The sequence below is a fragment of the Mesoplodon bidens genome, assembly GCF_964165515.1.
Source record: "Mesoplodon bidens genome assembly, chromosome: 10".
NCBI lineage: Eukaryota > Metazoa > Chordata > Mammalia > Artiodactyla > Ziphiidae > Mesoplodon > Mesoplodon bidens.
The window spans coordinates 74577929-74597729 of NC_138172.1; the positions used below are offsets into that span (position 1 = coordinate 74577929).

A 19801-nucleotide genomic window follows, 5' to 3' on the forward strand; every position below is an offset into this window, starting at 1 on the left:
TGACGCGCGCGGCGGTCCGTAGCCCCTCACCCTCACCCCGGCCCCCCACCTGCAGCCGGCCACACTGGAACAGCTCCCAGCACAGCCTTACGCGCCTGACGCGCGCCACCCGCGGCCCCAGCTTCCTGCCTGCACCCGCGAGGACGCGCGCCAGCACACGCCGCGCCCACCCGCCGGCCCTGCGGAAGGGGACGCGGCGCCGCGCGGGGAGTGTCCGCCTCCCCATCCTTCCCCGTCTCCACCCCTCCCCCTGCTGCCCTTCAGGTGGGGCAGGCTCACCCTACGCCCCGGGGAAGGCTCAGCGACTCTTCACCAAGGACTCCACGAATGGGGACGCCCTGCTAACCACCAGGCCTCTGCTGCTCTCCAAGCCCCCCCAGGGAACTCTGCTTACACATCCTGCGGCGCCTTTCCCTTCTCCTGACCCTCCTCCAGCCAAAGCTACAAGCCCCAACCCTTTCGGAAAGGCAGCCTCAAATTCCAGAAGTGGAGGCTCCAGCCTCCCACTAGGGGTTAATCTCACGTCTCCTGGGAGCTGTGGTGGTTGGAAAGGGCTCTTCTCAGCTGCCAGACGGGGGTTGGGGAGGTGAGACCTAGGAGCCATTGGTCTACTGTGGTGTGAGGGGGCAGGTCTGACCTGCCCCAAAGTCGGCACCATCCTGGACACCCCTGTAGGAGGCAGTGGACAGGTGATGGGGGAAGGGTGCTCCCTTGCGCCTCTAGGGTGCAAAGACCCCCTCCCCCTTAGTTTGTGTGGGACCTCAGTGGGAACCATCAAGTGTGTGTGGGCTGCCTTCCTGGGCAAGTGTTTCCCAATGGGAAGTTGGAGGGGGGCTTTAAGAAAGGTTTCATCCCTTCCCTTTGTCCCCGGATCTAGTGCTCAGGACCCCTCACCATCAGGAATTCCTTCTTGCCATCTAACCTCAATCTTGCCTACTGCAGTTTCAGCCAACTTCTCTCTCTCTCCTGAATTCAGTGGAGGTGGAGAATGGCTGGTTATCATCTTCTCTGCACTGGCCCTTTGGAGATTCAGGGACTCAGTGCTAGCTGGGTCACCCTCCCTGTCCTCCTGCCTGTGGGGAGTAGGCTGGATCAGACCATCATCTCCCCCAGTGGGAGAGAGAGCAGAAATAGGCAGACAGACAGACAGCTGGCCCCTGGACTCAAGGCAGAAAGGCCCTTTTAACTTCCAGATTGTATGCTTGTGTGATAGGTCCAGCCCCAGTCCCCTCCGCCTCCAACTCACCCTTCAGCCTGTCCCCTCTTGTCCTAATCCCAACCCACGTGGCTGAGCAGTCCCTGCAGCGGGTGAGACCTCTGCTGCTCCATGAATGGATATGGGGCCTCCTCCTGGGTCTGGCTCCTGCATAGTTCATCCCAACTCATCATCAGCCTCGACAGCCTACATCTGGGCCAAGGGGCTGCAGAAGGGATAGCCAACCCTGCCTATCTGGGACAGGTCCCCTGCAGGCCTTCTCCATCCTCAGCACACGCAGCCTCTGCCCCCTGGCCTGGCCCCTCTGTTCTTCCCTGGGTCATAGAGAGCAAGGCAAGACAACCAAGGGAAGAGGAAGAAAGGTCCCAGCCTGCCCTAGTGATCTGGCAGCATCCAGCCACAGGCCCATGAGGAAATTTGCCCCGAGAGAAGCCTGGTGGTGCCAGCTGAAGCCCCTGATGGAGAGTCGGCAGCTTGGGCAGCTGCTTCTATGCCAAGGTGGTGGTTTCTCTGCAGACCAGCCCAGGAGAGGACTCCAGGGTGGATGGCCTTCGAGATTCACCCTATGCTGACGCAGAAGCTCCCAGAACACTCAGGAAACCTCTCCGGACAGAGCCCTCTTTGTCAACCCGAGACCCTCCCAAGCCTCTGCTGCCCTCTGGATCCAGCAGAGGGGGTGGAGGAAGGGCCACTCCCTCCCACCTAGAGCTTCTCCGAATGACAATCAGCTCGTGCCAGGTGGGGACCAGGGCATGACCCCTGGTGCCCAGGTCCTGGGCCTGCTCCTTGCCACCAACCGAACTGTGAATGTAGGGCCCCCAGCCTCACCCCTGCCCCAGGACCAACAACACCCTGGTTTGGTGTTGGGAGGGAAAAGGGGGCGGCCTGAGAGAGCCCCAGGCCCATCCCACCCTCTAGCTTCACCCAGCACTGGAGCTGGGCAGAGACACAAAACCCTGTCTGCCTTTGGGATTCCGGACCTCCCTAGGGCTCCCAACTGACCTCAGGCCTCTGCGTCATTGAATGTCACTGAGGTGGGGGGAGGAGAGGAAGGGGCGAGTGTGCGAGGGGGCTAGGGGACTGACTCTGCTCTTCTCCCTCAGAAGGATCCAGGGCAGAGGAAACCACACCTTCCAGTGCCCCCACCCCCAGCTGCAGCTTCTTCCCCCTTGGGCACCCATTCCCTGCCACCAAGCCTTCCCAGTCCTGAGCGCCTTCTCTATAAGAGTGTCACAACACCAACACCACACCCCTCCAGCATTTCCTCATCACCACAGCCTGTGTCACTGGCTCGGATGCAGGTCTGCTCACCCCAAAACATGCCTCCCCTCCCCAGCCGCACTGTGCACGAAGAAGGTGCAGGCGAGGAGCCGGGCCCCAAACACGTGGGCTGCCCCCTTCCCAGATCCTCGCAGGGGCCTGGCTTGCTCAGTCTTCTCAGCTCCGGGGACCAGCCCTGGTGACCATGGGGTAGGGGGCAGAGAGTTGCCCTTGCCCTCCCCCTGGGGAAGCCACTGAAGAATGTTTACATGCCAAAAAGAATGTAACACCCTCCCCCACCCCTCCTAGTCACTGCATGGCCTCTGCCCACCTTGCACCTGTCCACACCCCACCCCCATCCCCTGGAAGCTCCTGTCATGATTAGATCGGGTCTCGGAAGGGAAGTAGCCATCACACCATTAAAAAGCCTGTGGACCTTTCTTTCTGTTGGCCTGGACTCTTTTTCCTTTGGGAGAGAGGGCAAAGCCCAGGCCCTGGGGCTGGGGGTAGACAGGAGAGAAGAGAGCAGGTTGGTGGGAAAGTAGGGAGGGAATGTCATGGAGGCAGATTGTCTACAGAAAAGGATATGGAAGCTCAGGATGGATACCGGAAATTTGCTCAGGGCTACACTGGTGGAAGGGGATGGTCCTGCTGTCTCTGACAGCAAAGCTCAGGCTCTCTTGGCTCCCCTGGCTCCCAGAGACTCTAAGTCTAGCTTTGTGCAGAGAGGGAGCGAGGAAGAATTTTCATTGCCCCCAAAATTAACAGACAAAAGTACAAGTGTTTGGAAAACCATAAAGTGCAGCAGCTTACAAGCAAGGAAGATAAATGGTCATTATTCTAACAAAATCTATGAAAATCACAAATGAACAAAGCCTCCACTCCTAGAAATGTATCCTGTGGATATACTTGTAAACTTGCAAAATTATATGTGTCCCAAGTTATTCATGGCAGCATTCTTTGAACTCTGCAAAGCCTCATCTGCAATTCCGAAAGCCAAAAAGTTCTGAAACTTGGGAGTCTTCCCATTAGATTGGCATAAACTCAATTAGTATCAAAACCTGCCAAGACCATTTATAATCTTTATTAATTCCATTTATCATACTTGTTTGCAGTGGAAATATTAATGTGTTTGATTGCACGGCGCTGCCTTAGATCCTACTAGGGTGTTTCATAATATATGGAATATGCACTGAATTGCCTTTCTAAATATAAATATATTCTGGATTCTAAAAGATTTTCAATGGTTTGGGTAAGAGACTGTAGACCTGTAAAAGCAAGCGCTCAGAAGCCATCTAAATGTCCGTTAATTGGGGCCTGTTAGTAGAACATGGCCACCCATGTGACATCATGGGGTACTGTGAAGCTCTACAATGAAGGAGGTGGCGTTTTGTATACAGTAAAAGAACTGTGTGTGTAATGTCCAACTGTGTAGATGAGTTAGAGGCCTCTGGTTGCTTTGGGAGGCGAGCTGGGGGGAGGGAGGCTGCAGTATAGTGTACTTGCTGTACTTTTTGCATTTTGGACCCTAGGTTCACTACGTGTGAATCTTTCACCTAGGCAATACGTAAACAATTTCTGTCCCAGGGTAGGCTCCCGGCCCTGTCTGGGATCAGAGGGAGAAGGGCCCAGGCTTTGTTGTCCTGCTCTCCCTCTGAGAAGACCACTCCACCACAGCTCTGACGTTCCAGAACCTGTGTAAGCATCTCCTGTTTCCCTCCGTGACTTCCTGGGCCCCCCTTTCTTTTGACGTGATGCAAGAGGGCTCTAGGGTCTGATTCACTAGCTTTCAGTGGGGCCTCCACAGGCTTTTACCTTCCTTCTTGTTCAAAAATGTCAAAAGCAGGTCATATTTGTAGTAAAAAGGCAAGTGCTAAAAGCATATAAAATAAAATGTGAAAGCCTCCCATCCACAAATGTGACCATCTACAGATAACCCCTGTGAACCACTTGATGTATACCATCTCAGACCTTCTTTTATGTTTATAATAATAGCACTCTCTCCATATATATTTCTTATAAATAGAGGAGCATATTATACCTACTATTCTGAAACATGATTTTTACACCCAACAATGTCTTAAAATACAGATCTTCCTTGTTTTTAGTATATCATAGAGTTGTACAACCAATCATCACAATCAACTTTAGAACATTTCCATCACCTCAGAAAGAAACTCCATACCTGTAGCAGTCACTCCCATTTCCCCCCAACCCCTCTAGCCCTAGGCAATCACTAATCTACTTTCTGGCTCTATATGGATTTGCCTATTTTGGACATTTCATATCACTGGAATCACACCATATGTGGCTCTTTGTGACTGCCTTCTTTACACAGCATGTTTCCAAGGTTCATCATATTAGGTTTTTATCAGTACTTCATTCCTTTTTAGGGCTGAATGATATTCTGTTGTATGGATAGACAACATTTTGTTTATCCATTCATCAACTGATGGACTTTGGGTTGCTTCTACCTTTTGACTATTATGGATAATGCTGCTATGAACATCCATTTACCAGTGTTTGTGTGAGCATATGTTTTCATTTCTCTTGGGTATATATTCGAAGTATATAGGTAGAATATAGAAGTAGAATTGCTGGGTCATATGGCAACTCTATGTTTAATATGTTGAGGAATTACCAAACTTTTCCACAAGGGCTATACCATTTTACTTTCCCACCAGCAATGTAGGAGGGTCCTCGTGTTCTTTTTTTTTTTTTTTGCGGTACGTGGGCCCCTCACCATTGTGGCCTCTCCCACCACGGAGCACAGGCTCCAGACGCACAGGCCCAGCAGCCATGGCCCACGGGCCCAGCCGCTCCATGGCACGTGGGATCCTCCTGGACCGGGGCATGAACCTCCGTCCCCTGCATCGGCAGGCAGACTCTCAACCACTGCGCCACCAGGGAAGCCCCTCGTGTTCTTTATAATGGCTACGTAATGGTCCATGGCATGAATGTTCTATCATCTATCTAACCAGCTCCACATTGTGCTTTCATTAGAGTCTTTCCAACTTCTCACTATTTCAAATAGTGCCAAAATCAACATCCTGGCTCCAATCTTTGCTTATGTCTACAAGTCTAATTCTAGGAGAAATCCCCAGAATAATCAAGTAGATGAAAAATATCTTGTTCTATTTTTAAATTTATTTTATTATTATGAATGAATGAAAGAATGCCAAGGACTATTAATTCATTGTTGTTTAGAATTCCTTCAATCATTCATTCGTTCAACTAATTCTGAGCCCCACATGTACCAGAGGCTATGCCAGACATGGGACACCATCCAGGAACCGAGACAAGGCAGAGTGTGCCCTCTAGGAGGTGGCTGTAAATTAACTTTCACTTTACACGAGGCTCTATGTGCGCTGATACATGAGGCTCAGGTAGAGCCTCCCAGGTCAGACTGCAAACTTGAAGGAAGGCCCTCCGATGAATATGACTCTTAGACTGAATTTTGAAGGAGAAACAGGAGTTGGGCACATAAAGAGCAGCTGGGGCAAGGTGTGGAGTTGTGAGGACTATGTGTGGTTCAGTGTGGTGGTCACTGGTGTGATTCGGGGAGTAGAGAGAGGAGTGACGGGGGGCAGGACCAAGCCTGTGGCAGGGGTGGGCTATGCCAAGGAGGACAGCTTTAGAGGGTTACAGAGAACCCCTGCCCACCCTCCTCCCCCAGGAGCCTGAGACCTGCGAGGCACACTCACTTCCCTCACAGCTTGGCTCCACAGGTGAGGACCTGCCCAGCCCCCTGCTGACCTTCTCTCCACTCCCTCAGAAAGACTATCTTTTCTGTTCTAGGGCCAAGAGAGCTCTGAGGACAGCGGCACAGAGAAATGAGTGGCCTGAGCAAGATTCCTCAATCAGGGGCTTGATAGGGGCCAAAAGACCCAGGACACTGGAGGGGCCTTTGTTAGTAAAGAGAGGTCCTTGGGGGACACTCTGGAAAAAAGAGACCAGAGTGGGAATGTGGAGGGTGTCACGTCTCTGATCGTCATACACTGGGGCCTGCTGAGATTTTCCCATTGTCTACACAGGAGTCAAGGCCAGGATAAGAGCTGAGACCAAGCCAAGACTGAAGGGTGGTCAAGATGAACTTCTAAGTCCTCAGCCGATGCAGGAGCCTAGTCTTGCCCATGGTGATGTGCTGATGGGGGAGAACCTGCATGGTCATTGGAATTTGGCCATTAGTCAGAGGGAAATATAAGACAAGCACATTTTCATCCGTTCCAGGTGGCATCTTCTGCATTCCTCTCCATCCCATGTACAATTAAGCCCAAAGTAGTGTAACATCACCCATTGCCACCACCATCAATTTTACCACAATCACCACCTCTATCTCCATTATCTACTTCTAACTCTATTACCCACCACTACCAGCACCCTTATCACTCAAATCACAGATACCCTTCTCCATCACCTGCAGTCACCACCACTATCACCATCACCACTACTAGGCTCTGATGACACGATTAACAAGAGAGACAAAATTCTTGTTCTCCAGGAGCTTATATATCTTCAACATGACCACCACCACCATTTTCACCATCATCACCACCACCACCACCACCACCACCACCACCACCACCACCATCAGTATCATCTACCATATAATCATCACCACCACTGCCCTCATAACCACATCACTATTACCACTATCCCTAGCCCCATACCCTTCATCCCTATTCCAGTCACCATCATTTCTGCCATCAGTATTCCCACCTCCATCACTGGTATGCCATCCATCCCATCACCATATTTCCCACTACAACGGATTCTGTCATTACCACCATCATCAATGTAGGAAATGATTACCTGGATTGTAGCAATGATTAATGGTCAGTGAAGCCCCAAGTAAGATAGGGAGGTCACTCAGTGGAGAGAGAGGCAAAAGAGTAAGAAACACTAAAGTGTAAGAAGTCTCTATTGCAGGCAATCCCAAATAGGGAATTGTTTACCCCAGGAACTTATTCTTTCCCAAACCCTCCAACAGTTCTAGTGTAATTTCAAGTAAGGAGTTGTTGGTTTTCCAGTGCACAAGGCTCCTTCTCACCTAGTCTGGTATAAATGAGGGTCTCCTTCTATTTTGGCCTCTGAGCCCAAGTTTGGATTCTCAGGTTGGAGGGGCATGGGGATGGTTAAAAATTTAATCAAAACCAGCTCTTGACTGGTGATTCAGAGCTGATCAGTACTCTGGTTAGACTCCTGGCATTTCCTACCTTGCTTGTCCTTGCTTTTCCAGCCTCCAAACATCATGGTCATTGTCACCCCCATTCCTTGATGACGTCAGAGAGGAGAGCTGCCATATGGGGTGGAGGCAGGGAATAAGGTGAAGCTGGGGATACAGTTAATGTCAAATTACTCTCTGTAGAAAGGGGCTTCAGATTTATATTTGAGTTGCCTAGAAGCCAATGCAAAGAGGGAGAGGTGACTATTAGCTACATCTCATGTTAAGGCAGGAGAGAACCCTCCACTGTGAAAATGAAGGCACCACAGCCAATGCCCAGCATTGGCCTCATTGGCTGTTCTCTCTGGCTGTGGAAAAAACACAGAGTATTCCCCTGTGGAGTCGCTGGAGGGACCATGGTGATGAGATGGCTGCAAAACTTACCTCTCAGGAACCGCAAACAGTTTTGGTATTTTATATTTTTATAGAAATGATCACGTAGTATCAAATGAGGGAGGAATCAACAATGTGGGGGTCACATATGGGTGAGAGAGCAAGAGGGAAGGAGTTTCTCACTCTTGAGCTGGTCTCCAGAGTGGCTGGGGCATGCACCAGGTGAATAGGAGGGAGGCCAGGGCTGCCCTCAGGACCGCACCCAGGGTACTGGAGGGAATGGGGCATGGTGGGGAGGGGTCAGAGACAGGCTTGGGGAGAGGAGTCATATGGAGGGTCATATGGGCCAATCTAGGGAGCTGGACTTTCACCCTTCAGCAGAGGGAACTGGTGAGGAGTTTTTTGTTTGTTTGCTTTTGATGTGGACCATTTAAAAAGTCTTTATTGAATTCGTTACAATATTGCTTCTGTTTTATGTTTTGGTTTTTTGGCTACGAGGCATGTGGTATCATAGCTCCCTGCCTCCAGGTGCCGCACCCCGTTTTTGCAAGGCGAGCTACACTGGCACCACGGGAAGTACCATGGGGTTTAAAACACAAATCTGACAGGGTTAAGACATTACCCTGTCAGATTTGTGTTTTAAAATGTTCATTGTGGTGGGTGTGTTGAAAGGGGTGAGACTGGAGGCAGGGGGCATTGTACCACTTATTTTAACCCTCTCGCCAGACTGCACGCTCACTGGGGGCAGGGACTGTGGCCGAGGCATCTTTGTACCTTACAGAATGCTGAGGTTGCACTAGAGACTCAATATCTTTTACTATTATCACCTCCTGTCACCACCACCAAATCACTGCCCTCACTCCCAAGCCTATTAGCATCACCATTAACACACACCATGTCAACAATTTAGCTCTTTTCCCAGAGCTTTCTCAGGGAGCCCAGCCTAGCACAGACTGGAACATCTCCAGCTCAGCAGCTTGGGTCAAAGGCCTGGGCAAGAGTCAGGGGTCCTGGTCCTCTCTCCAGCTCTGCTGCTGAGTCACTGTGTGGACCCAGCAAGCCGTGTTCCCAGCCTCCCAAACAGTTTTTCTTAACTCTTCAAAGTGGGGGCTAGATTAAATAAGAGGTTTTCAAATATTTTTGTAGCTTGGGCTCTTTAGAAGCTTATTTGCCAACCTGGTGTTTGGAGAATCAGATCAGAATAAATCTGACATTGCTGGCCTTCCCTGTGCTTTCACGGCAGGGGGACATGAATGAGAACTGAGTGGGGAGTCAGACAAATTCTGAGTCTTAGGCATTCATTGCAGGCAACTATGCCAGGACCTTGGCAAACCCTTTCCTTCCCTACCCACCCCCCCAGACACCACGGGGTAATCTAGGAAGCTCCTGAAATAGGGGCAGAGGGTAGGCAGAAGGGACTGTGTATATGAGAAGAGCCCCTGAGTGAAGAAGTGGGAAGGTGATAGGTCTCAGACCCCCAGATCAGCCAGGCTGTCCAGTGTGGCTCCAGGTGTGTCTCAGGCCAGGGCATAAGCTCCAGGTAGGGGTACAGGGAGGCCTTGTGGCTCAGCAGGAAGAACCCTTCACCTGGTTAGGGCCTGGCTGTCAGTCTTGCATCCTGAGCTGCTGGTCAGGCTGTGGCTGCAAATAGACAAAGCTGAACTAAGGCTTCACAGGACAAAGGGCATCGAGGGAGAGATGGCACTATGCTCCAGGGGACCTCCCCTTTTAGGGAACCTTGGAAGCTCTGCTGACCAAGGGGCTAGGGCCTCACTTCCTACATACCCAGCTACCCCATCATGGCAGCCCAAGGTTGCCCCACTTGGTCCTTGAGCACCAATATGTAAATCCCAGAGCCACGGAGTCAGTGACCTCTGAATGGATGGCAGCCCCTCCCCCCAGGCACTGGGCCAGACAGGCAGGGATCCCTGGAGACCTGGGTGGCCTGGGAGGGCCCAATCCTGGGCCAGCCCCTGAGGGCCGGATTCTGGCAGCAGGCTCTCTGCTCATCAGTCAGTCTACTCCCGCCTCCAGAGTCCAAGGGTCCAAGTGGTGGGCAGTTTGAGCTGTGCTGGGCACTACAGAGGGAGTCCGTGCTGGAGAAGGTTGGTGGGTGGGCAGCATGGGATTCGAGGAGCTGCTACACAAGGTGGGAGGCTTTGGGCCCTTCCAGCTGCGGAACGTGGCACTGCTGGCCCTGCCCCGTGTGCTGCTGCCCATGCACTTCCTCCTGCCCATCTTCCTGGCTGCTGTGCCAGCCCACCGCTGTGCCCTGCCTGGAGTCCCTGCCAACTTCAGTCACCAGGACGAGTGGCTGGAGGCCCACCTGCCCCGGGAACCTGATGGCAGGCTCAGCTCCTGCCTCCTCTTCACCCATCTCCAGGCCCTCCCCAACACCACGCTGTGGGGAGGGGGGCAGAGCCCTGGGGAGCAGCTGGAGGGTGAGCCCTCCACAGTGCCCTGCCCTCAGGGCTGGGAGTACGACCACTCGGAATTCTCCTCCACCATTGCAACTGAGGTACCCGAGCTGGGAGGTTGGGGGACATGCAAGTGGATGGGCCTGCCATTACCTTGGGTGATTACCATGTGGGCATTAGACACATTACTTTACCATTTAGAGTCTCAGTTTACCAATCTGTAGATGGGATCTATAAATTCAAAGCACTGAGCTTCGTTCCTAGCTTGTAGTAAAGCCCCTATGTGAGAGCTGCTATTATTAACTGGGTGGTGATTAGGGCAGGTGAGGGCTAAGATGGCTCTAGGGAGCTGGGGCAGAGATTTGAGAAGGGTGTTTCTGTAGTAAGAGGTGAAGAAACAATAGAGGACTCCTCCCTCTTCCTTTTTTCTGGGCCCCAGGTCTAGGATTTGCATAATCCATCTAGAGGAGTGCAGGTGGGGGCAGAGTCTCTCTGGGAAGGAGCAGAACTCCTGTTGTCACGGTCAAGGCCTTCTATGGGAAGACACTGAGGCTGCAGAATTGGGGAGGGGCAAAGTTTTCCACCCCCCAAGCTGGGATGAATAGTTGGGGGCTATCTGACATGGTGGTACCTGGATGGCACAGTTGACCTCAGAAGAACCTGGGGTCTAGGAGAAGAGGGATTGGTACCAGCTGGAGAGGGCCCTGTGCCCATAGGAGGCCCCTCCCTGCCTGTCCCTGCAGTGGGACCTGGTGTGTGAGCAGAAAGGCCTGAACAGAGCCACTTCCACCTTCTTCTTCGCCGGTGTGCTGGTGGGGGCCGTGGCCTTCGGATACCTGTCTGACAGGTGGGGTGAGGTAGGGGGGCCAATAAGGGTGTGGGGTGGGGAACCCTTTCCACTAGCTGGGGTATGGGCCTAGTATACCTCTGTCTTGGGACTTCCCTTCTACCGGGCGCTGACCCTGCATGACCCCTATGCAGGTTTGGGCGGCGCCGTCTGCTGCTCGTGGCCTATGTGAGTTCCCTGGTGCTGGGCCTGGCATCTGCAGCCTCAGTCAGCTATACCATGTTTGCCATCACTCGCACCCTCACTGGCACGGCTCTGGCTGGCTTCACCATCATCGTGATGCCACTGGGTGAGTCAGGCAAAGGACGGGTAGGGCCTAGAAGACGGCAGGGAGGCAGTTGTCAAGGGTGAGACTGAGCCCATCTGGCCCTTGCTAACTGTCTTCCTGTCTCCAACCGCGCCCTGGGTCCAGAGCTGGAGTGGCTGGACGTGGGACACCGTACTGTGGCAGGTGTCCTAAGCAGCACCTTCTGGACAGGGGGTGTGATGCTGTTGGCACTGGTCGGCTACCTGATACGGGACTGGCGATGGCTTCTGCTGGCTGTCACCCTGCCTTGTGCCCCAGGCATCCTCAGCATCTGGTGAGACCTGGGGGCAGCTGGGGAGTGGGAGATACAGGAGGCCAGAGACAGAATTAATCAGAGGCTGAGATTCGAAGACAGACTGAGAGATGAAGAGAAACTGTCAGTGACCAACAGAGAGAAAGAGAGACAGAGATCAATACAAAGAAGATGGCACCAGGCATGTGAAGCAGAGAAACAGGGAACAAAATATAGAGAGATAGAGATGGAATGACAGAGACAGAACCACTGAGAGACAGTGAGAGACCAGGACCGAAAGGCAGACTCAGAGGCACAGATAGAGATGAACACATGAGTGACAGAAGAGACAGAGCCAAGCACAGACAGGCTGGCGCCCTGGAGGGGTGGGGGTGGCGGCAAAGCCAGCACAGGGGTAGGGAGTCCAAGCAGGAGGGTGGGGGGCTGAGTGAGGTGGGCATTTCATTGCCTCCCCAAAATGAACTGGTTTTGGATGATCCCTGTGGGTATGCCTGTATGTCTTGTCTCTCTTTCATCCTATGCCCTCCTGTCACCTGTGGGTGAAGTGGGTAGCTGGTCCTGGGGGCTGAGGTTTTGGGAGCAAGACCAATTGAGTAGAGAAGGGACTCCCAGGCTGTGGAGGACCTAGGCCTGGGCAAGGAAGAGTGGGAAGAGGTGGCTTTGAAATTGGGCCGTTAAGGGATGAATAATAGTTCATCAGGTGAGGAGGGCTTGGGAAGAGAACACATTCCAGGCTGAGGGGACTGTGTGGGGAAGAGCCTGGAAGCTGACAGCCTGTGGTGTGCCCAGGAGGGAGATGTGGCTTAGGGCGCTCTGACTGAAGGGCCTCCTCCTGCCCCCCAGGTGGGTGCCTGAGTCTGCACGCTGGCTTCTGACCCAGGGCCGTGTGGAAGAGGCTCACAGGTACCTGCTCCGCTGTGCCAGGCTCAATGGGCGGCCTCTGGGTGAGGATGGCCTGAGCCAGGAGGTGAGAGTGAATGTATGTGTGAGTGCATGCAAGTACACGTGTGTGTGTGTGTGTGTGTGTGTGTGTGCGCCCTGTGTCAAGGGTCCCCTTCCTGGGATCCACTCTGTGTGCAAGAAAAGCTCCTGGCCCCCAGTGGAGTGTTCCGAACTCTTCAGGATGTCCTACTGGCCCTGGTGGGCCACACCCTTGACTCAGGACCCACCCTACTCAGCTCCCACGTGCATCCCCTCCCCCACTACTGCAGAAGAGAAGGATGGAGACCCAGGGAGAACAAGGTGCCTTGTTCAGGCCACAGAGCCAACTCCGATGTCACAGACTCTCCTTCCCCACCAGGCTCTGAGCAAAGTGGCTGCTGCGGAGCGGGTGGTCCGAACACCCTCATACCTAGACCTGTTCCGGACACCAAGGCTGCGACACATCTCATTGTGCTGCATGGTGGTGTGGTGAGGAGGGGACTGACCTGGGCCTGGTGGGGTGGGGGAGGGGCACACTCCACTGGTGCTGTGAGAGGACAAGGGACAAGTGAAACTGTAACTGCGGATGGCAGGAGGATCCGCCTCTAGGGGGGAAGGGGCTCTGGGAGGTCAGGATGGAGCAGGCATCAGAGACACGTGGGGTTAAATTCAGGCTCTGCGACCTCCTTACTGTGAGCCCTTTGACAGGTCACTTAACACTCTGAGCCTCAGTGCCTCTTTTGTACAACCGGACGCTATTAGTTCCTATCTCACAGGGTTGCTGTGAAGATTAGGTAAAGGTGCTTGGGCTACTGGCATGTGCTGCACACTCAGAAGGGATTATGGGGACACGGAAGACCGTGGGCAGCGGGCTCCGAAGGTGGGGGAGACGGTCCCTCTAAAAGGCCAAGCCTCCTGAGAAGAGAGGACAAGGGGGCGCGAAGGAGGACCCCCTGAGTGGCATCGCGAACCCCCTCAGGTTTGGAGTGAACTTTTCCTATTACGGCGTGAGCCTGGATGTGTCGGGACTGGGGCTGAACGTGTACCAGACGCAGCTGCTCTTCGGGGCCGTGGAGCTGCCCTCCAAGCTGCTGGTCTACCTGTCGGTGCGCCACGCCGGACGCCGCCTCACGCTGGCAGGAACGCTGCTCGGCGCCGCCCTCGCCTTGGGCTTCAGGCTGTTGGTGTCCTCCGGTGAGCCCCGCCCCAAGCCCCCGCCCATTCCCGTAGGCCCCGCCTCCTGGCCGAGAAACCCCCCGCGCCCCCCACCGCCCCTCCCCCGCCCTTTCCCGGAAGCCCCGACTCAAGGCCAGTTAAGTCTGGCCCTCTCCGGAGGCTCCACCTCCTATCTTGGGAGAACCTCTGTTCTCCTGCAAGGCCTCCTCACTGCCTGAACCACTTTTCCTCCAGAGGTGAAGTCCTGGAGCACCGCCCTGGCGGTGATGGGGAAAGGTTTTTCTGAAGCTGCCTTCACTACTGCCTACCTTTTCACGTCGGAGTTGTACCCTACAGTGCTCAGGTGAGGGGTCCCAGGCAAGCCACCTGGAGGGAGGGATTGTTAGTCACAACTCTTATCAACACGCCTACATACACACACTGCACCCCCAGTCCCTGTCGCCCATTCCTTACAGAGCTAATCAGAGCTGTCTGTGTTTGCCTAAGTCTGGGAGGAGACGGGGCATTTAATCTGTACTAAGCGACCCTGAGCAAGGTCAGACTTTTCTGGGCCTCCTTTAAAAGAAAACAGTCGCAAAAGGCCCCATCTGGGGCTTCCCTGGTGGCTCAGTGGTTGAGAGTCCGCCTGCTGATGCAGGGCACACGGGTTCGTGCCCCGGTCCGGGAAGATCCTACATGCCACGGAGCGGCTAGGCCCGTGAGCCATGGCCACTGAGCCTGCGCATCTGGAGCCTGTGCTCCGCAATGAGAGAGGCCACAACAGTGGGAGGCCCGCGTACCGCAAAAAAAAAAAAAAAAGACCCCATCTGTCCATCCCATCCTACTCAACACAGCCCAAGCAGAACTGCCCTTGGGGGTTGTCTCTGGACATAAGGCCCTGGCCCTTTCAGGTAGCTATTGACAGGTGGGGAGGAGATGGGTAGGCAGCTGGGCATGTTTAGAAAGCCTTGTGTCTCCTGTAACATGGCAGGGTCTGTTCCAGCTGCTGACCCCTTCCTTTCACGCTACCCTTTCCCCATCCTCTTTCTGATGACTTTTTTTTTCCTTCAGCAATACCTGATTGGTACTATCAGAATGGGGGCCCATCCTCTGGTGGGTGCTGGCTTGGGGGCCCCTGGCCTGGGGCTGGGTGGGAAGACCAACTGAAAGAAGACTCAGCTTTCTTAGCTGTCTGGGGAGAAGGGAGCACCGGGCCCTGCCAGCCCAGAAAGGGAGCCCCATGAGGCATGACCGCAAGTAGGTTTGAGCACCAACCCCCTCCTCCATCCTCTCTCTCTGAGCAGACAGACAGGGATGGGGCTGACTGCACTGGTGGGCCGACTGGGGGGCTCTTTGGCCCCACTGGCAGCCTTGCTGGACGGAGTGTGGCTGTCACTGCCCAAGCTCGCTTATGGGGGGATCGCCCTGCTGGCTGCCTGCACTGCCCTCCTGCTACCAGAGACAAAGCAGGCACAACTACCAGAGACCATCCAAGACGTGGAGAGGAAGAGGTGTGTGCACAGGACTGTGTCTGTGTGAGCACATGCATGTGGGTATGGGTGCTCAGGTACCTGACACCTTAGGTAAGATTCAGAGAGGAAGACATGTCTGCACATGTGTGTTTGGTGCATGTATGCAAGTGTGTGTGGGTGTGTGACCTGAGGTATGTAAACTGCGTGTATAGAAGTGTACATGAGTCCATACCTGTGTGTGTGTCCAGGAAGAAGAGGGTATGTACACATACTCAGTTATGCCTACATGTCAGGGATGTGTCAAGCATGTGTGGGAGTCACTTGTGGGAGTACATGTGTTTGTATATCAAGAGCTGGCGGGAGCCCTAGGCCAGCCCTATGGGGCAGGCTGGGGTGGTAGGCTGGGAGGATAAACCCCACCATTGCTCATGATTCCTTCCTCCTCAGTGCCCCATCCAACCCTCAGGAGGAAGAGATGCCCATGAAGCAGGTCCAGGACTGAATGGAATCAGGGGCAGGCCCTCCATGGAAGTTCTGCAGCAGGGGCTGGGAGAACAGAAGGGCAGGCCCTCTTACCAGGGCTGGGGGCAGTGAGCCCCCTGCCCAGGGCTGGAGTTGCCCCCTCTCTGTGCTCATCCAGCCTTGACTATTTGGCCTCCAGCAACAGAGCAACTTCCCAGAATGCAGTGGGCTGCTGAGAATTCTGGCACCCCTCTCATGGCTGGGGGGATTCTGTAAATAAAGGTGCCCCTTGGGTTAGGGCAACAGTGAGGAGCTGTGGGATGAGCCCTGGATGGGAAGCCACTGAGTCTGGCCCTGGGTTCTGGTCCCAGCTTTGTCACTGATTTCTGGGTGACCTTGGGCATGTGGCTTTCCCTCTCTGGGTCTGTCTGGTTATCTCTCAAATGGATAATGAAGCCTCTTAGCAGACCTCGCCACAGGATCTATCTGCTGTCATGCTCAAATGAGATGCTGAATAAGGTGCTTCCTCTAGAGATGGTGCTAAAGAAAGGACTGTCCTATGACGACTTCTGGTACCAACAGGGCTGGTGGGCATGCTGTCCACTGCGTGGTGCTGGGAGCTGCCCAGTGCCAGAGCCAGGGGACCAGGAGAACAGAGCTCTTTGTTCCCATGGCTGGCTTTGCTACCTCCCAGTCACTTTGCAGGGTAATGCATCCCCACACCCCTACACTCCCCACCCTCCAACCCACTGTCTAGGCCTCATGCCCAAAGAGGAGTTGAAGGCATGGGAGCCAACATTTTATTGGAGAAGCCAAAATAAACACAAGTATTATGAGTACCTTGAAGTTACAGAATTTGCTGGGTCAAGGGATTGGGAAGACCAGGACACTAACCTTCAAATGGGGTGGCCTATGTCCCCTGACCAGATAGGAATGGGAAAGGGAGGAGTTGGCAGAGAAAGTCTAGACTCTGGTCTACCATGGAGCCTAGGCCCAGGCCACCAGAATCCCACCTTCTCCCACCCTCGTGGGACTAGAGAATTCTGTAGCTTCCATTGGACCATGGAGAGGATGATGGGAGGCCTGAGTTAGGGTGACCTCTGCTATGAGCATCTCATTTGATCTCCACGGGGTCATAGATGTAGCAGCCCACATCACCAATGTTCACACCTGAGGGAGAGAGCCCCATCACCAAGGGCCTCGGGGCTGGGGAGGGTGCTGGGCTGAAGGCTGGAGGGAATTGGGAGGGGTCTGGGGTGTGTTTGACCACAAGGGAAGTTGTCCACACATCCCCACAGACCCACATGCCATACTTTAGGCCCATTGTCTGGGGTGGGGCTGCCCACCTTTGGGGCCAAACAGGTAGCCATAGCAGGGGATGTGGCAGTAGGGGACGCCGTCATGCTGGGACACAGAGAGAAAGAGAGACATCTCAGCTTGGCTCTTTTCCCACCTCCAGCCTCCCTCCTCCCAGCATAATCACCCACCCCTGCCCTGCTCACCTCAGCGTGACTCCCAGCAGTCAGGGTCTTCCGGCACCGCTGGCACCTCAGACAGGGTCGGTGCCAATTTCTGCCCAAAGACATCACCTTCTCAGCTGGTGGGGGAGAGATGGTAGTTCAAGGGGCAGGGCAGGGAGACCCACTTGCCTTGTACCACATCCCTGCCCTTTGATGCCCACCCTGCACCCCTCTCTCCTAGCTTTCTGTTGTCACTTACCGAAATAGACGGGTTCCTTACAGCCGGGGCACAGCGAGGTCTCCCCAGTGAACGTCTTCATGTGGGGAGGGCCTTTAAGGGGAAGAGGCCCCCGCTAGGGCTGAGGTGGAGGCCAGGCCTAAACAGGGCCCATCAGCCCTGCCCTGCATATGGCACTGTCCTCTTCCAAAAGCCATGCTCATCCCAGAGCCTCCCACCCACATGGACATGAGCCTGCCTTCCTCAGGCAGAGCTGAGTCCCCTCTGACTCCACTTCCTGCCCCATCCCTACCTGCAGGAGGGACCACCTGCTTCCTTCTCATCCTCCCAGGGGCTCAGGTGCCCACCAGCCCAACCCCGTCAGCAACTCAATCCTCAGGAAACCTGAGCTGATATAGGAGCTGGCCAGGGCAGGGGTGTCAGGTGTTGGGGAGCACAATGTCACTGCCCACTCCAGGGGATGGAGGAAGGAACAGGGAGAGGGGAGAAGTGGAAGAATGTGAGGGGCTGGCCCATCTCAATGACCCCTTACTCTAGGTCATTCCTTCCACCGCCCTGGTCTGGGAGGGACCTGAGTTCCAGGCCAGCTTTGCCTCTGACTAGCTGTGTGACTGCACAAGGTCATTTGCCCTCTACAGACCTCAGTTTTCTCACCCGTAAAATGGGGGTGATAATGCCACCTGCCCGATTTACCTCTTACTCAGCAGCTGACACGAGGAAACATCAAAAAAGGGGCCACGGAGAAGAGGAGCCTTTGCCATGAACAAAGTTGTAGGAATGTGAAGCAAAGGACTAGGTGGGATAATGCCACCTGGTCCCCATCCCCTGTTCCATCCTGGGGAAGGGTCAGGAGTAGTAGCTGGGGCTCAATCTCACTTACTTTTCTTGCCCTGAGGGAGGCCAGTCCTGGGCCTGGGGGGGCTGAACCTGCTGGGGCTAAGGGGAGTAGCGCTGGCAGGGGTGGGGGTGGGGGATTTGTAGAGGTAGGAGCCCACACCACCAATGTTCACCCCTGCAGAGAGAAGAGGGGAGGTCAGGCTTGAGCCTCCAGCTCCCAGCCACACGGAGGGTTCTGCTGTCCCCTGGCCCCTTCCAGGCTGGTACTTACCCCTGGGTCCAAAGAGAGCCCCATAGCATGGCTTGTGGCAATACGGCCTTCCGTTGTGCTAGGCACAAGCAGAGGGAAGAGGACTGCTTAGGGCCCAAGGGGGCTCTCCTGTGCCCCACAGGCTTTTCCCCAGGACAGGCTGCCAGGTGTGTCTGTCTACTGGCCTGGGCTGCGGGGGCTGGGAGCAGTGAGGGGTGGGCTGGCATGCCAGAACTGCCATTGTGGTCAGGGAGACAGGGAAAGAGCAGGTCAGGAAGCAGTGCTGCTTCCCTCCCCCACCTGATGAAAGGCATGGGATCCACCAGCACAATTCAGGCTCCACACATGCTGGCTGGTGTGGTGCCTATTGGGTAGGTGATCTTGGGAGTTGGCTGCTGAGGTTGCCTTTGGTGGGCCAATGGGGCTGAAACCGGGGGCCGGTGTCTCAGCGACAGTGACAGACACAAGGCTGTGCACCCTAGCCCGGCCTCACCTCTGCATGCCCTCCTGGGGACAGGACGCTGTGGCAGCGCTCACATTTCAGACAGAATGGGTGCCAGTTCTTGCCCAGGGAGCTCACCTTCTCTGCTGTGGGGGACAAGGTGCAACTGGGCAGAGCCAGGCCAAGCACAAGGCGCCCTCCTTTCCCCCCTGTTCCCCCCCACCGTGATTCCTAGAGACGATGGGGAGTGTCTCCGGGAGGCCAGTTCCATCCCGCCCGAGTGCTGTGCGCCCCATAGGTGGAAAAGGGGGCTGGGACCACACCGGCGCCAGCTCCTTGCGTCCTCATGGAGCCCAAAGGCTCTCACTCGCCCCGTCTTCTCCCCTTCCTCCGCCCAGGCCTCACCAAAGAAAACGGGTTGCTGGCAACGTGGGCAGGTCCAGCTCATGGCTCCGCTCTGAGCAGCCGGCGCCGCACACTGTGGTCAATTCCGCCGGGGTTCAGTTCCCGCCCCCTTCGCTGGCCCCTCCCATGGCTCAGCCTTGAGCCTCTTTGGGCTGAATCCGCTGCTCCTCTCTTCTCACTGGCCGCCAGAAATTTAGAACCACTCCACCTGGGGAACGCAGGCAACTTTGCTGTTACTCCCAAACACTGAAGTCTCGGACCGGTGGACAGGAGAGAAGATCCTGAAGCTAGACTGGGAGGGG

General features: G+C 54.8%; 2 protein-coding genes across 7 annotated transcripts; one reads left to right on the forward strand and one right to left on the reverse strand.

Moving 5' to 3' along the window:
* Positions 1-10095: 10095 nt before the first annotated feature.
* SLC22A7 (solute carrier family 22 member 7) lies at positions 10096-15999 on the forward strand (the record flags this gene model as incomplete). Of its 3 annotated transcripts, none has more annotated exons than XM_081246218.1 (10): positions 10096-10551; positions 11194-11297; positions 11432-11586; positions 11710-11878; positions 12701-12824; positions 13158-13267; positions 13758-13972; positions 14189-14297; positions 15238-15448; positions 15859-15999. In XM_081246218.1, exons 1-10 carry the CDS (start codon positions 10156-10158, stop codon positions 15997-15999), a joined length of 1734 nt encoding a protein of 577 aa, XP_081102344.1. In that variant the 5' UTR covers positions 10096-10155. The 3 variants fall into 3 exon arrangements, with proteins under 3 accessions (XP_081102344.1, XP_081102342.1, XP_081102343.1); XM_081246216.1 differs by having other exon boundaries at positions 15238-15444; positions 15853-15991; XM_081246217.1 differs by having other exon boundaries at positions 11776-11878; positions 15238-15444; positions 15853-15991.
* Positions 16000-16916: 917 nt separating this feature from the next.
* On the reverse strand, positions 16917-19586 carry CRIP3 (cysteine rich protein 3). 4 transcript variants are annotated; one of them, XM_081246219.1, is made up of 8 exons: positions 19500-19586; positions 19146-19240; positions 18674-18731; positions 18446-18577; positions 17587-17658; positions 17370-17464; positions 17214-17271; positions 16917-17037 (listed from the first exon to the last, which is right to left on the reverse strand). In XM_081246219.1, exons 1-8 carry the CDS (start codon positions 19540-19542, stop codon positions 16982-16984), a joined length of 609 nt encoding a protein of 202 aa, XP_081102345.1. In that variant the 5' UTR covers positions 19543-19586; the 3' UTR covers positions 16917-16981. The 4 variants fall into 4 exon arrangements, with proteins under 4 accessions (XP_081102345.1, XP_081102346.1, XP_081102348.1 ...); XM_081246220.1 differs by having other exon boundaries at positions 19146-19237; positions 19500-19550; XM_081246222.1 differs by lacking the exon at positions 18446-18577.
* Positions 19587-19801: the final 215 nt, after the last annotated feature.